This window comes from Nomascus leucogenys, chromosome 10, assembly GCF_006542625.1.
Source record: "Nomascus leucogenys isolate Asia chromosome 10, Asia_NLE_v1, whole genome shotgun sequence".
Taxonomy (NCBI): domain Eukaryota; kingdom Metazoa; phylum Chordata; class Mammalia; order Primates; family Hylobatidae; genus Nomascus; species Nomascus leucogenys.
The window spans coordinates 75929624-75945895 of record NC_044390.1 but is presented as its reverse complement, the minus strand read 5'-3'; the positions used below and the strand labels follow the sequence as shown (position 1 = coordinate 75945895).

General features: G+C 48.3%; 1 protein-coding gene across 1 annotated transcript in view; it reads left to right on the top strand.

Annotated features, from left to right (window-relative positions):
* Positions 1-16272, top strand: part of SSH1 (slingshot protein phosphatase 1) — a 76502-nt gene that overhangs the window by 45513 nt on the left and 14717 nt on the right. The window contains exons 6-13 of the mRNA XM_030821326.1: positions 2079-2147; positions 3638-3703; positions 5557-5751; positions 6983-7076; positions 8189-8317; positions 10990-11036; positions 12424-12570; positions 14111-14311. Of these exons, the coding sequence (XP_030677186.1) occupies positions 2079-2147; positions 3638-3703; positions 5557-5751; positions 6983-7076; positions 8189-8317; positions 10990-11036; positions 12424-12570; positions 14111-14311 (948 nt within the window). The remainder of the gene's footprint in view (positions 1-2078; positions 2148-3637; positions 3704-5556; positions 5752-6982; positions 7077-8188; positions 8318-10989; positions 11037-12423; positions 12571-14110; positions 14312-16272) is intronic.

Here is a 16272-nt window from a genome sequence, read left to right as displayed (position 1 = left end):
TTGAATGCCATGAGCATACACCACCATCCACGCATCAGTGTTTTGCCGTCAGTGAAGGACTCCACGATGGGGTCTTAGAACAGGTTGGTCTCCTGCCTGGACCTCCAGACCCATCTGGCTTCTCTGTTCCTGTCATACAGGCCCTAGGAACTTGGAGCCTGCTTTCTTCTTCTGCAATTGCTCCCACCCACTTTAGCCTTGGGGTCACTCTTCCTCTAAAAAGATTCAGCTTCCCTTACTATGTATCCCTTTCCTGCTTCCCATATATGCCCCCCAGGTGGAGACAAGAGGACTGCTTGAGCCCAGGAGTTTAAGACCAGCCTGGGCAATATAGTGGGGCCTTATCTCTACAAAAAAAGTGTTTTTTTAAAAAGCTGGGCATGGTGGCATGTGCCAGTGGTCCTAGCTACTCAGGAGGCTGAGGTAGGAGGATTGATTAGGCCCAGGAGGTCGAGGCTGCAGTGAGCTGTGATTACACCACTGTACTCCAGCCTGGGCAATGGAGCAAGACCCTGACTCAAAAAAAAAAAAGAAAGAAAGAAAAGTATGCTTCCCATGGGTCCTCCTTCCTTGTAGGAATCTTACTGTTAATCATTGTAGGACTGCTGGAAACTCACAAAAGTAACAGCTAGGGGATGATAGGAGATGTGTGCAGTTGTTGCAGTCCTGCAGGGTCCCTGTTCCATGCTCCTGGCTCTAGTTGAAGGCTGTGAGCAGAGGTCCCCCGTGGGCTGAGCCTCTTGCGCATCCATGTCCAAGGGAGGCTGGTCTAGGGGCTTAGGTTCCACATGGTTTCATGTGCCCCTTATTTCCTATGGGCAGTCTTGTCCCTGCCCCCTTGACCTCTGCCTGCCCTGGAAGGCCCCGCCCCTGGCCTAGGCCTGGCCTTGCCACCCCACCACCCCCCTGTCCTGTGCTGTCTGCAGCTCTCTGTGCTGTACCTGCCTCCTTATCAGTCCCTGGCGAGGGTCGTCAGGGCTCAGGTCGGGTCTTCTAGACCACACGTTCTCAGGGCACCATCTGACCTGGCTTCTGCCTATCAGATTTGGGCTCCATAGGGACCCTTTCCTTGCCTCCTCCTGGTGCTGACACAGCCACGTGGTCCCTAGAGCTCTGTGAGGCCCAACATAAATTTTATTTTGCAGTGCTACAAGAGAAACACTAGTTAGTCCCTCCGGAGTGGGTAGGATGGCACGGAGAGACCTGAGAATTTGCCCAACCCAAAAGCCTGAGTGTCATTGGCCAGAAGGGCTTGGAACAACCTTCCCCACAGATGTAGAAGCATGGAGTTGAGAAGAGTCCCGCATGGGGCAGGGCGCTACCTGGGAGGGGAGCTGGGTCTGTGATCCCCAGAAGCCCCATTCACATGGGCACACATAAAACATGACCGTGGTGTTGGCAGCAGCAGAGATGGAAGCATGAGATTCCTGAGGTCTGCGGAGCTGGCCCTTGGCAGGGTTACAGCGGCTTCTCACAAGTCGACTTCTAAATGCCTGAAGAATTTTCATCATAATCTGAGGACTCTCCGATAAGCCCTTACTTTCCCTCTGTTTTTCAATGGCGCCAGTCTCTGCAGTCATTCAGTCTCATTTCACTGGTATGATGGGCAAAACAAAACCAGGTTAAGCGAGGTTGTAAAACCGCAGCCACGCTAAAGGCGCAGGTGCACAGGTCCGAAAGTGAGCTCCGGGAACGGTGTGAGCATGCTCCCCTCCCCGCCACCCAGGACAGGCCAGGCCGGGCTTGGCCGCCGGTGCTTGCCTGTGTACCCCCAAGTACACATGTGGCCTCCGCCAGCAGAGCACCGGCCCTGGGCGGCTGCCTCCCTGCTGTAGAGTGGGCGTGCGGTCAGCCCACACTGCACCCAAGAGCCTCAGCTGAGCACTTACGGAGTTGTGTCCACAGGGCCATCCCAGACCCGTGTCTTCTAGAATTCATCAGTGAGCAGTTCCTGTGCAGACAGCCTACTCCCACACGTACGTCCAACAGCCCGTCCTGGACCAGGTGGTGAGCTGGAAAGGCTGTGCATGTACGTGGGTAGACGCTGACTCCACACGTCTTCTCTTCCCCCCTCGCAGTAAAAGCTGCACCATTGGGATGGTTCTCCGACTGTGGAGCGACACGAAAATCCACCTTGATGGAGATGGGTAAGGAGGTCTCTTTAAAAGATTTCGCTCACCGTGTGTAGGCATTGAAACACGAGCGGGTTCGGGCATCCTTGGATGATCATTAGCACTGAACGGCACGTGTGGCGGGAGTGTCACAGCGGGAGAAATCATATTGCCCTCGAGTGAGCTGCACGAGGGAGGGTATGTTTTGGATGTCCGATTAGGGAGTTTAGCTCATGAAGTATCAGTGGGAGCGATTACAGGAGATATGCTGCTGTGTGAAGTTCAAGACAGCGGTAAACCGATATCCATCCGCCACCTCGATGGGTTAAGTGAACTCTCACCACACGCCCTCCATGGGGCTTGCCCTGAAAGTTCACGGATGAATGTGGTGCAGCAGGAACTCACCAGCTTTGGGGTACAAGGAGAGACATACAACTGACAGGCACAACAAGGTTTCAAGTGCCGCCCTGGTGGCCACAAAGGAGGAATGAACCAGTTCCACCCGGGCAGGCAGTCAGGGGATGAGAGGCTGTCTAGCGTCCGTATGCGTTCACTCCCAAGGAGGTGCGTGGGCACGGTGAGGAGTGGGGAGAAACAGAACAGGAAAGTGGCCTGACACGGGGATTCTAAGCAGGTCAGAGTTATGTTGCCTAGTAGGATGGGAAGAGAAAAATAATTCGATTTGTTGTTTAAGTGATGGGGTTATGGGGATATTTTTCCTTTTTAATTTTAATATCTTTGTATTAATTTTTTTTTCTCTTTTTTTCAATGGAGTCTCACTCTCTCACCCTGGGTGGAGTGCAGTGGTACGATCTTGGCTCACTGCAACCTCCATTTCCTGGGTTCAAGTGATTCTCCTGCCTCAGCCTCCCAAATAGCTGGGATTACAGGCACCTGCCACCACGCCTGGCTAATTTTTGTATTTTTAATAAAAACGGGGTTTCACCATGTTGGCCAGGCTGGTCTCAAACTCTTGACCTCAGGTGATCCACCCTCCTCGGCCTCCCAAAGTACTGGGATTACAGGCGTGAGCCACCACCCCGGCCTGTGTTAATTTTTTATATTTTATATTAGTATTTTTATATTAACATATTTATATTAATGTATTAATAGATATTTTTATATATTGATTATTTTCTGTGCAATCCTGTGAATATAGTTTCTATGCAATTACAAAAAGGAATGGCCGGGCCTACGGGACAGGAGGTGGCAGTGGAGGCAGGAACCACATGGGAACATAGACGCTCTTGGAGGTCTTCACCTGGCACCCTTTGCCAGGCTTTCAGTTTTTGGTGGAACTCGCAGTGCTGGGTTAAAAACAAGCCCTCCTCATCTGAGAATGTGTCTCTTTGCTGCCCTTGCCCACGTCTCTGCCGAAGTGGGTTCCGTAAAATCCCTCATCATGTGGCCTGAGATGTGCTTGTTCCCAGCGTGTGCGGTGGGCTGGCTCCCTCCTGCCAGAGTGATTTCACTCAAGGCGCTGATTTCTCACCACAGATACCTTTCTCTCTGTTTTTTATTCTCAGTGGGTTCAGCGTGAGCACAGCAGGAAGGATGCACATATTTAAGCCTGTGTCTGTCCAGGCCATGTGGTAAGTGTGGTTTTAGGGACATTTAACTCCCTAGAAATATTTTCTTAGCCGATAGCATGAATAGAAAAACCCCTTCTACCAAGAAGCTCGTTACGTATGTGCATGTTGAGGGAGGCGCAAAATATATGTAACATAAAATTTACCATTTTCACCATATTTAAAGGCACAATTTTTAGCGGCATTAAGTATATTCACAATGTGTGGGGGGTTTGGGGTTTCTTGTTTTTTTTTTTTGAGACAAGGTCTTTTTCTCTGTCACCCAGGCTGGGGTGCAGTGGTGTGATCATGGTTCACTGCAGCCTTGACCTCCCAGGCTCAGGTGATCCTCCTGCCTCAGCCTCCCAAGTAGCTGGGACTACAGGCATGCGCCACCACACCCGGCTAACTTTTCTATTTTTTTTTTTTTTTTTTTTTTTTTAGAGATGGGGTCTCACTATGTTGCCCAGTCTAGTCTCAAACTCCTGGCCTCAAGCAGTCCTCCCACCTCAGCCTCCCAAAGTGCTGGGATTCCAGGCATGAGCCATCGTACCTGGCCTCAGCCTATATTTTTGTAAAAAGAAGTAAAATGGGCTAGGCGTGGTGGCTCACACCTGTAATCCCAGCACTTTGGGAGGCCACGGTGGGTGGATGACCTGAGGTCAGGAGTTTGAGACCAGCCTTGCCAACATGGCAAAACCCTGTCTCTACTAAAAATACAAAAAATAGCCAGGTGTGATGGTACACACCTGTAGTCCCAGCTACTCAGGAGGCTGAGGCAGGAGAATTACTTGAACCCAGGACATGGAGGTTGCCGTGAGCCGAGATCACACCCCTGCACTCTAGCCTGGGTGATGGAGCGAGACTCTGTCTCAAAAAAAAAAAAAGAAGAATAAAAGAGGGTGACTAAATAAAACATAGATTCTTAATATTGTTTCCCAGTCTGCTCCCCAAACCTCTTCAGTTAGTTTCTGTATCAAAATGACTTTCTAGAACTTGTTTCCTTAAGAAATCTAAGCATCTAAGCTATTAGAACATTGATGGGGGAATGGGTGGAAATGTAATTATTTAGAATGCAGGCAGATGTCTCTGTTGCATATTAAAGACTTTTTCTTCCAGCTGCTAAGCTTAATTGTGGGTCTTATGTTCAATGTGGGTCATATGAACATATGTTCAGGGTTACCACGCTTCAGGAGCAGTTCTTCATTCTCTGGAGTTAATTGTTGGGTTGTAAAATAACCCGTGAACCACCTGATTGGAAGAGTTATGAAGTAGTTTGTTGTTTGTTTCTGCTGCTTTTTGGAAATGATGTGGGGTGTTCTGGCCACTCTTAGATTCAATCAGTAAGTATGTCCCAGGGACTAGCTCCGTGCCCTGGCAGGCTGAATGTTTCAGGCTATATGCTTTCCCCAGCGCCCGTACATGTAAGTGTGACTCTAAGAGTGAGCCCTTTACAAACTGCACTTCTCAGCCAGGCACGGTGGCTCATGCCTGTAATCCCAGTACTTCGGGAGGCCGAGGCGGGTGCATCACTTGACGCTAGGAATTCAAGACCAGCCTGGCCAACATTGTGAAACTCTGTCTCTCCTAAAAATACAAAAATTAGCTGGGCTTGGTGGTGGGTGCCTGTGGTCCCAGCTGCTCGGGAGGCTGAGGCAGGAGAATTACTTGAACCTAGGAGGCGGAGATTGCATTGGGCCGAGAACGTGCCACTGCACTCTAGCCTGGGTGACAGAGCGATACTCTGTCCCAAAAAGAAATAATCAACAAATCAATCATTGCCCTTCCCTTCCCGTTTTTGAACCCCTTCGTCAGAGGAGAAAACCCTGCATCTCTTGTGCCTTCCCAGGGCTGACCCTGTCTTCTCCTCGCCCCAGGTCTGCCCTGCAGGTGCTTCACAAGGCCTGCGAAGTGGCCCGGAGGCACAACTACTTCCCCGGGGGCGTAGCTCTCATCTGGGCTACCTACTATGAGAGCTGCATCAGCTCCGAACAGAGCTGCATCAACGAGTGGAATGCCATGCAGGACCTGGAGTCCACACGGCCCGACTCCCCCGCGCTGTTTGTGGACAAGTAAGTGCGGTGCCTCCGGTGTGAGCACACCCAAGCCCACAGGCACCTGCCTCTCCCCCACCTGCCCTGTGCCTGAGCCTGAACCTGCACTGGGCCACACCGCCCCTGGAGTTCCTTGAGTGAGAGCCCTAGCTTTCTCAGAACCAGCGTTTAAAGCAGAGATCTGTGACACAGGCCCCTGTCCCATGCAAAAAAAAAAAAAAAAAAAAAAAAATTACTGATGAATTTGGTGAATGCATTTCTGGGGACGGGGTCCATAACTCCCATTAGACTCTCAAAGGCATGTGTGGCCCTTTGTGTCCCCAACTCTTTGCAGAGCTGTGTGGTCTGGCCTTTTCTCTTCAGATTACCAGAGACTTAATTCCCAGATCCTCCCGCTCTGCTCTGAGGAGAGTTAGGAATGTGTCCTCTGCTTCCTTGGATCCAAAAACACAACTGCTGAGGGCAGCCTGCCTTAGCAGCAGCCATGGTGAGCCACATGACCTGTGTCGTGTGACCTACAACAATGCTGATGTGGAGAGGCCACACTCGCTGAAGTCTAGTTAGGGAGAATGCTGGTCGCCCCTCCCCTCGGGGTCAGGACCCTGCTCCCACAGTGTGGTGTTCCTCCAGGACACTGCATTTTGGGAAGACTGGATAAACCACAGCGTGTTCAGAGGGCAGAGACCTGAAGTACGGGAAGCCACATTAGGAGAGGGCCTTGAAATCACGGAGGAAGGATAGTTGCCTTTGAATAGTTGAAGATTCCCCACGGGGAAGAAGGATTATCCTGGTCTGTGTGTCCCCTAGAGTTAAAACCAGAGCAGGGAAATACCCAGATTTTGATTCTAAGGAAGAAGGGGATAATGAGATCTGCTGCAGCTGGGCCGGGCTGCCTTGAGACAGTGAGGTGCTCATGCCCAGATGTGTTCGAGCAGAGACTCAAGGGCCCAGGGGCCTGGGGATGTTGCGCTGGGCATCCCAGCATCCTGCCCTAAGAGCATCTGAGCAAGGAGTGAGTTTCCACACTGTCCTCTCCCCACTTGACCTGCTCCCTGCTCTGTTGACTCCCGTGGGAGTTCTAGAGCTGCAGCGTGTTTCTGTGCACCTCTCCCTACTGCCTGAGAACGTGCACACCAAGAAGTGTGCCAAGCCGTGTTCTGTTGAGACCCAGGAGCATTTGGCATTCCTGTAACCTCCGACCACAAGCTTTCTACAGCTCCTTGCTCTCCTAAGTGTCGTTTCTTTCCAGGCCCACTGAAGGGGAAAGGACCGAGCGCCTCATCAAAGCCAAGCTCCGAAGCATCATGATGAGCCAGGATCTAGAAAATGTGACTTCCAAAGAGGTAAGACAACTCCTCCCTTCATTGCAGGTCAGAGGTCATGCAGCCTCCATGTGTCCTGCTCCCGAAAGTGCAGCAAAAGCAGGCCCAACACCTTGTTGTCTTTACCTGTCCTCTGGTATCAGCCCCCGGAGGCTTTTTTCTGCCTCGTTCTACAATCGTAGCAGGCCTCGGAGTCAGACTCCTGTTTGAGTCCAGATCTGCCACTTATCAGCTATGAGACATTGAGCAAATTGCTTGACCTTTGTGAGCCTCACCTATATAGCCTTTGGGGAGAAGTCCATGAGGTCCACAGACTGCACTGAGAAGCATTGACCTGTTTTAATAACACCCCCTTGTTCTCTCTTCTGCTCCCTATTACCTTGGGTTTTATGGAAGAGACAGCAGACTTATTTCTCCACAGGATGACAGCTTGACCTGCAAGTATCAAATTCTAGAATAATTTCTCTCTACTTTTTTACTTTTTCATGTTTTTTCCTGGATCACTTTTTTTTCCATTGCTTTTTATTCAAAGCATGCAATGAATTATAATGAGAGATTAAACTGGGTGGATCTAAGAAGTTAAAATTGACATTTTAAAAGTTCATTTATAATCTTTTTTTTTTTAAGAGACTTGGTCTTCCTGTGTTGACCAGGCTGGTCTTGAACTCCTGGCCTCAAGCAATCCTCCCACCAAGGCCTCCCAAAGTGCCGGGATTACAGGCGTGAGCCACTCCATCCAGCCCTGTCTTTTAATTAATGAATACATTTTAAAAAAATCATATCGTGATATCTTTCCAAGAAAGATAGAACCGATTTTAGATTATTTGATGTATTTGACATTTAATTATAAAAGTAAAAGCGCTTTAAACTTGGTAGAAGAGATCTCATGGAAATCAAATTCCTTATTTGAAATAATAAACTTTACCCAGTTGAGTTTACTTCTAAGCTGAGTAGCCTGCATTCCTGCCACCGACGCATGTATGTTGCGTGTATCTAAATGTATTACTCTGAAAGAGAAAAAACACCCACCTTTTTTGGAAATAGGCACAGTTTGCATTGTAACTTTAATTCTTTTGAGGTGGATGATTGTTTTCTTTAACAAATCACTTTTCCTAATATTTTCTACTCCACAGATTCGTAATGAGTTAGAGAAACAGATGAATTGTAACTTGAAGGAATTCAAGGAATTCATAGACAATGAGATGCTACTTATCTTGGGACAGATGGACAAGCCCTCCCTTATCTTCGATCATCTTTATCTCGTAAGAGGCGTGGCCCTGGCAGTATCTGGTTTGGGGGACATAAATCAGACCCTGGTTGTTTGGAGTTTGTAGCAAGTCCGGGAGAAAAAGCAGGCAAAAAACTTGAGTTGCCAGAGCCTCCATCCTGGCTGGCAGGAGCTCCCCTCTTTGGCCCCCTCTCTGGCCTGCAGCCTGCTCATCTGCTCCTGAACCAGCTGTTTGAGACGTGGCTCCTAGCTGAGCTGCGGGGAGTTGTTTGGGAGCTATTTGGCGTAGTCAACTGGCATGTGTTTCAGACTCTCGCAAATCCTTTGTCTTCTTCAGCCACTAACACATAGGCCCCATCCAGTTACTTCCAAGTGGTTTGTGGGCTAAAAAACCCCAGTTACTAAAGGAAGTGTCCTCACCAAACCCCAGAATTATGCCTAGGCACCCTGAGACATGAGAAACAACAGGGAGGAGAGATCACACAGCTGACACAGAGCTCCCGCTGAGCTTGGCCAGACAGCTTTTCCATGCACGGCTCCAGGGCCGCTGGAAGCCCTCACCCTGGTCCTATAGTTCTGGGTGGGTTGTACTGATTTCTGTGCACCTCCACGGCTAGCTCAGATTGTCTTAATGCTGTGAATCTCCATAGAAGGCAACTGGCAAGTTTGCAAAGTCAGAGAGGCTATAGAGGAAGGCACGTTACTAAAATTAGAGAGGCCTAGTGGTGTAACGAAAATCAGGGCCCACCAGGGCCCGGGTTCGCACTCCTCAGCCTCAGCGGCTATGTGACTTGGAAGAAGTCACTTTCCCTCTTTTTTTCTTCATCCTATACCCCAAGGGATGACTATAAGAATTAAGTAAAATACAAACTGGGCACAGTGGCTTATGCCTGTAGTCCCAGCTACTCATGAGGCTGAGGTGGGAGGATAGCTTTAGCCTAGGAGTTTGAAGCCAGCCTGGGCAACATAGTGAGACCTTGTCTCTAAAAAATATTTTTTTAATAAAATAAAATAAAAAATACATATTTAAAGCACCGAGTGCAGTTTTTGTAGGTGCTAACTAATGGTAACCATTGTTAGAGGAGAAAGTGCTTCCTGGGAAAGCTAATGAAGTAAATTTACTGCTAGAGACAAGAATGACTTTGTTTTCTGTAGGAAGTAATTAAGAGTTATGTATATGTCATATCTATGTAGATATGTATATTTTTAATATATTTATGTGTACAGATCTACATAGATTTCATAGTTATTGATTAAAATGTATGTACATGTGTGGATTTGAAAGCTGTGGGCAGTCCTGGGCACTGCTCTCCCCGGAAGTCTGTTGATTTCCCTGGTGAGAAGGGAACGGAAGACACCTTCGTCCTATCTTTCTCCACTAGGTGGCAGTCACAGCAAGAGGACGCTCACAGCTTCAGCGGCACTCGCGTAATTTTTTTGGTGTGGTTCGGTGCTTTATGTCACTTTTTCCATGAGAGATACTAAAGGAATTTTTATGTTTGGGCCTCTCCCTCAAATATGAAAATTCAGCTAGTGTCGCGCATTGCCAGCTTGCTCAGGGCCCTGCCACCCCTGGTCCTGAGGGGTCTGCCCTCTTGGGAACTTGGGAAAGGAAGTTTCAAGGAAGACAAAGCTGGATTCTTTTGCTCTTTATGACACTATGTTGTTTGCATTTCGTAAGAGGAAAGTGATCATTTTTTGTTTTCTTTTTTTTCCCCCATTCCATGTCCTTTGAATGCTTGGGAGTGGAAGGTTTTTCAATGATACCATTTTTTAAAAGTACTAAATTAAAACATGTTGCAGAAAGTCTGAAAATAGAAATAAATCTAAAGAAGAAAAAAGATTCACAATCTCACAAATCCAGAGGTAGTCCCTGTTAACATTTTGGCATATTTATTTTCCCATCTTCTGTTTTTTTGGGTTTTTTAAATGCATATATAGCTTCTTTAAAAAGAAACAGAGAAGGAAAGGATCATACTGTTTATGTTTATATAGTCCTGTATCCTCCTCTCTTTTAAAATTTTTTTTCCTTACATGGTATTTGCCTGTGTCATATAATACTCTGCAAAATTTATTTGTTTTAAAGACTCCATCATGAAGATCCAGGCTCATTTATTTTACTCATTTTTTCCCATTGGACGTTTGGGTGGTTTCCACTGGTTTATTACAAATAATTATAAATATCCTCCTACCTAAATCACTGTGTGAGTTCTGATAATTTCCTCAGGATAGCTTTTTGTAAGTGGAATTACTGGGTCAGAGGGTGGGAACTTTTTCAGTATTGCCAAAATACTTCCCAGAAGGTAGAACGATTCCTGCTGTAATTAGTGGCTTGTGAACGTGCCCTTCCCTGGGTAGGAGGTCGCAGGTCATTGCCTCTGCTTACAGGACCCCACTGGACTCTTAGGAAAGGAAGTGGGGAGATGGAGAGCAGGTTTTCCTGGACTTGCTGTTTCCCTAAGGCCAAGGGGCCAGTGAGGGCCGGGACCCTTCCCTCCCTCCGTCCCTCCCTCCTTTCCTCTCATGCTGTGAGTACTCACTCAGGAACCTCCTTGAATATCAGCCGCTGGTTCTCTCTGTTCTCTGAGGCCAATGGGGCCATGAAATAAGACTTCACCGCCAGAGCTAGGGCAAACCATGCATCCCCTGAGCAGCTCTGAGGCTGACATGTGACACTCACAGGAGTTTGTGTGATCTGTCTCCCAGGGCTCTGAATGGAATGCATCCAATCTGGAGGAACTGCAGGGCTCAGGGTGAGTCTCCTCCCCTTGTCTTTCCCTGTCCTTCCAGGCAGCTTAGAAACCCTCCACTCTGCCATGGAGGGGGAGACCTTGGGGCTGCCTGCCTGTAATTGCCTGCACCCTGGTCTCTGAAGTGGCTGCCAGGGGTTGATGTGCATAGCTAAACAGATGTGCTTCCAAACACCACGCCCTGAATAATTCATGGAGTTTAGATTGTGCTGAAGTCTCGCGTGATTGTGTGGGTTGAGGAAAACTTAAAATTACACTCTAATTGCTGTAGGACCGCCTGGATATTGATTAGGCTCTGTGCTGCCTCCCCCACACCCCGCCTCCCTGCCCTGCACAGTTGCTGCAAACCCTAGTGTGGACGCAGAGGTCTGCTGGCTGTTTCGGTAGTCAGCAACCCTGATCCCTGGGCCACTTTGGGCTCTATCTGAGCTAATGCTTTGGGGCCTGGTGGGAATCTTGCAACGTTATGCTCAGTGTCGGCCAGAAGCATATGCCTGTCGTAGTCTGACACTCAGCAGGGATGAAAAATGTTTCAATCTAGACCTTCAAGAACAGATGTCTGGACTTTTTTTTTTTTTTTTTAAACAACACAGCCACAAAATCACCGTTCTGTGGGCCTGACATGATGACATTCTAGAATTACCACGTTTAAAAATCAAGACTAAACAAATCTTAAAATACGTCTTTAGAACTACCGGTTAAGATGCATTCTTTCAACAGAAAGTATTCTTAAAACATAAGGGCATATACTCTTCTGTGCTTTCGTCTTGCTGGGAATAAATTAATGATTTTCTTAGGTATTTTTTTAAGCATGTCTAAATATTATGAAACCTATTTGAGATGTTTTCTAACTCCTGACATTATTTTCTTCCAGAAGTAAAAGTATTGATTAAGTTTAGAGAACTACAGAACCTGGGTTAGCAGACCCTGTCAAATACTTATCTATCTTGCCTTTTTTCAAAAAAGGATTTAAGGCAATTCCCAAGGATATAGATAATGGATGGATATAATTTGCTTTTTAGCTCTCTAAGAGTGAAGACGCTGGGATTTTTTTAAGCCTCTGTATATTCATAATAGTCATGAATAGTTATAAATTTAAGTAACACATATATTTAATTTTCCAGAATGCTTTAAACTGAGTTTTCTTTTTATAAGGTCTTTAAAATAATTTGGTTTCTTAGTATAAATATAACACATTCTCACCATCGAGAGGGCATTTATAAAATACCAAAAAACATAGCTATTAAGGGAAAAACCAAAGTCCCGCCACAAACATATGACCCTTGGTTAATGTGTGTTTCCTTTTCTTTTCTCTGCCAGTTTTTATTACCTTGCTTTTCTTTCTCATTCAGATTCTCCAAATTTGTTTCTTACTTTTTTCTCATTGCAGGGTTGATTACATTTTAAATGTTACCAGAGAAATTGATAATTTTTTTCCTGGCTTATTTGCGTATCATAACATCCGAGTCTACGATGAAGAGACCACAGACCTCCTCGCCCACTGGAACGAAGCGTATCATTTTATAAACAAAGCGAAGTAAGTGGGCAGAGAGGCGGGGCTGAGTATGAAACCAACCTGCTGAGGCTGGGAGAGTGGGAATGAACGGGACTACAGATGCAGGAGTCGGCTGGTGGGAGGGGACTTGATGTGGGATGGACCTTTGCTTTTAGTCGCAGGACGCCAAGCACCAAAGGAGAAAAGTGGTTGGTCCTCTCCAGGTAGAGTTCCTATTGAGCTTAGTCTCTCCCACCTATCTTTGATTGCGACACTTGACCCCAGTTGTCATCATCAGCTCTGATTCCAGGCAAGCCCCAGATACCAAGTGGACACTCAGGGGCCCCACCCCTAGGAAGTCACTGAGCCAAAGGAGAGCTAGGGGATGACATGCACGGACACGGGCTTAGAGCTTCTTTGGGACTGTTTCCCTAAGAATACGGCCCATCTTCCCTCCCTGAGTTACTGTCGCATGGAACAGGACAGCACATCGGAGGTCATGGCCAGCCCCCACTGCCCCTGAGCCCGTCAGTGGTTTCACCTGTCTCTGGTGCTCATTTTATTCCCCTGCGAAACAGCTCTGCCTTTTTAAGTCAAGAACAGAAAGAACCCTTTGAGATGCTGTCAAGACAATCACCCTCTTCTGCTTTGTCTCCCTCTGGGTCAAAGCCACATGATGTGTCCTTAACCAAATCTTAGTTCCCTTATATTCCCAGGAGACAAACTCAAGACTCCCTTGATGGAGACTTCAGACCAGCAGTTAGGGGGAGAAAACCCCACTGAGATTTGCAGGAGAATTTCAAGCTTGGGGTATAGGAAACCAGAGCCGGCTCCCACCTGGTGGGTCTGCCTTCTGTACAAATAAAGTTTTGCAGGTGCTGCCCTTACTGGCCTGGCCCTCCCTCACATTCTTGAGCAAGTGATACTTAAAGAAACACTGTCCCCTGGGCCATATCTGGTAAATCAGCCAGGTCTGGGCCAGCACTGCCTCCTTACAAATAACGGGCCAGCCCCATCTCCCACTCCTGGCTTTTCCTTGCGGCCGCCCTTACTCCTGCTCCCTGGCCCTCCTGTCTGAAGAGCATCTCGTTCTCCCCAGGGCCTTGCAGCTTTCAGTTTGCTGACCCCATTTTTCTGCAGTAACTCATCCACCGTCTCCATCTGCTGTAGCAGCTGAGTAGCTCTTGCAGAAATCCCGTTAGCTGCTCACTGTCATCCCAGGAAAGGGCTTTCGGTCCCCTAGCCCATCCCAGCCATGTGAGAAGATTCTCACTTGGTCCCTGAAGGCAGCCAAATATTGAAGCTCTCCCTGCAAACAAAACATGGCCAGGCCAGAACAGATTTCTTTTGATATCCCATTGTGTGCTAATTGATTCTACAGTGGTGGTATTTCCTTTAGAGAGTGTCTGGACATCTGTTCCGTAAACATTAAGACGTAGGAGGATTTCGGCAGTAAGATAACTACAGGGTTTAAAAAAATGATTCGGGTAAAAGCTGAGAGAATGAAGTTGTTGGAGCTTTTTAACTCCTTCCCCACTGCTTCTCCCCCATCCCTCCTCCCCAACTGCTCCCACCCCTGCAGGAGGAACCATTCCAAGTGCCTGGTGCATTGCAAAATGGGCGTGAGTCGCTCGGCCTCCACTGTCATAGCCTATGCAATGAAAGAATTCGGCTGGCCTCTGGAAAAAGCATATAACTATGTGAAGCAGAAGCGCAGCATCACGCGCCCCAACGCGGGCTTTATGAGGCAGCTGTCTGAGTATGAAGGCATCTTGGATGCAAGGTGGGTGCCTGCCTGGAGAGAAGGGTTGGCAGGCGGAGCTGGAGCGGCCATGCGGCCAAGCCAGCCAGGCCTCTGTCGGCAGCAGAGCATGCTCCCATTCGGCCCAGCAGCCACTTCCGCAGCCAAAATCTTGCCTCTCAGGGGGAGTCAGTTTGAGAAAAACAACTATTGTTTGGGCTTTGATGAGTAGTTTCCAGGAGGGATCCGTTTTGATTTTCTTGGCACACACATAAAGCTGGTTTTGCTGCTGGAGGGAATGGTGCCTAGGTTCTAAGCCAAGGCCTGGCCTCGTGTGTGTGGCGTAAGCACGTGTGCATCTTGCTTCCTGGGCATCTGCTTTGTGCCAAGCCCTGTGCACCAGCTTTGCTGCAGGAAAAGCCAAGGACTTGGAGAGGCACAGCAACCAGGTTCCACCACTGATGAGCAGGGCAAGTCAGGGCAAGCCCATCAGTCTTCCCGAGCCTCAGTTCCCTCTTCTGAGTTAAGAATTAATGCCCACCTTAGCCGGGCCTGGGACATGCACTTGTAGTCCCAGCTGCTCAGAAAACTGAGATGGGAGGATTGCTTGAGCCCAGCAGTTTGAGGCTGCAATGAATGTGATCGTGCTACTGGACTCCAGCCTGCATGACAGAGCAAGACCCCATCTCTTAAACAAAAATGCTTTTTAAAACACTGAGGTCAGGTGTGGTGGCTCACACCTGTAATCCCAACACTTTGGGAGGCCAAGGAGGGTGGATCGCTTGAGCTCAGGAGTTCGAGACCAGCCTTGCTGATGCAGTATATTTTCTTGACCCCTTTTTGGGACACGTGACAGAGGTGCCTCATTTACTCAGCCTGCCCCACTCAACCCCTCATGGGAGGGAGCATACAAGCGAACTAGTGCAGGAACTGGAGTGAGCAAGTGGAGGAACCAGCCTCTTTGGCACTGGCAGGAGTGAACTCTGTGCAGGCCCCATGGCAGCATCCAGGTGGGGGTGCCTGTGACCCTAAGGCCTCAGAGGGTGTGTTATAATACTCCTTTAGCTCTGCCATCCACAGATAGCAGTGTATTACCAGCTCAGTGGGCCCTTTGCTTCATCGTGTGAGGCAGCTGCCTTCTGCCAGTGAGGGCAAAGGGCCAATGTGACAGCATTTTTGGGTACTCACACCTGGTGTGTCCTGAATTCTTGTCCAGTGCTCAAGAGGAATGAGGTCACATGGGCGAATTGAAGAATAGTGAATGTGGAGAAAATTTTATTGAGTGATGAAAGCAGCCCTCAGAGAGGGGAGCTGGAAAGGGGATAGGAAGGGAAGGTCGCCCTCCCCTGAGGTCAAGCCACCTCTCTGCCTCGTCCAGCTTCCATCTTCTAAAATCAAGCTGCCTCTCTCTGACATCCAGGCACTTCTTCCTGACATCCAGCTGCTGCTTCTCTCTGCCAGCTGAGTCTGGGGTCTTTATAGGCACAGGATGGGGGTGGAGTGGGCTATAGGTAGTTTTGGAAAAGGCAACATTCAATTGGTAAAAAGACATTATTCAGAAAGAGCCAGTTGGGAGACAGCAGGCACACAGGGATGGGTGCTCTTACTCTGGGACACAGGTTTCAGGCTTTTCGGCTTGAAGATGGGGTTTTGCCAGGGACCCATCCCTGTCTGCCTAGAATTTCTCTGCCTCCTATTGCTGTCATTGGCAACATGCTGAGACCCTGTTTCTACTGGAAGTACAAAAAAAAATTCAAGTGTGGTGGCGTGCGCCAGTGGTCCTAGCTGCTTGGGATGCTGAGATCAGAGGGTTGCTTGAGCCCAGGGGGCAGAGGTTGCAGTAAGCTGAGATTGTGCCACTGCACTCCAGCCTGGGTGACAGAACCAGACCCTGTCTGAAAAAGAAAACAAACAAAAAAAACAATGAATGCTTACCTTAATGTGGATGTTAATGGTACAGGTGCTGTGGAAATACAGTATGGTGGTTCTTCAGAAAATTAGGG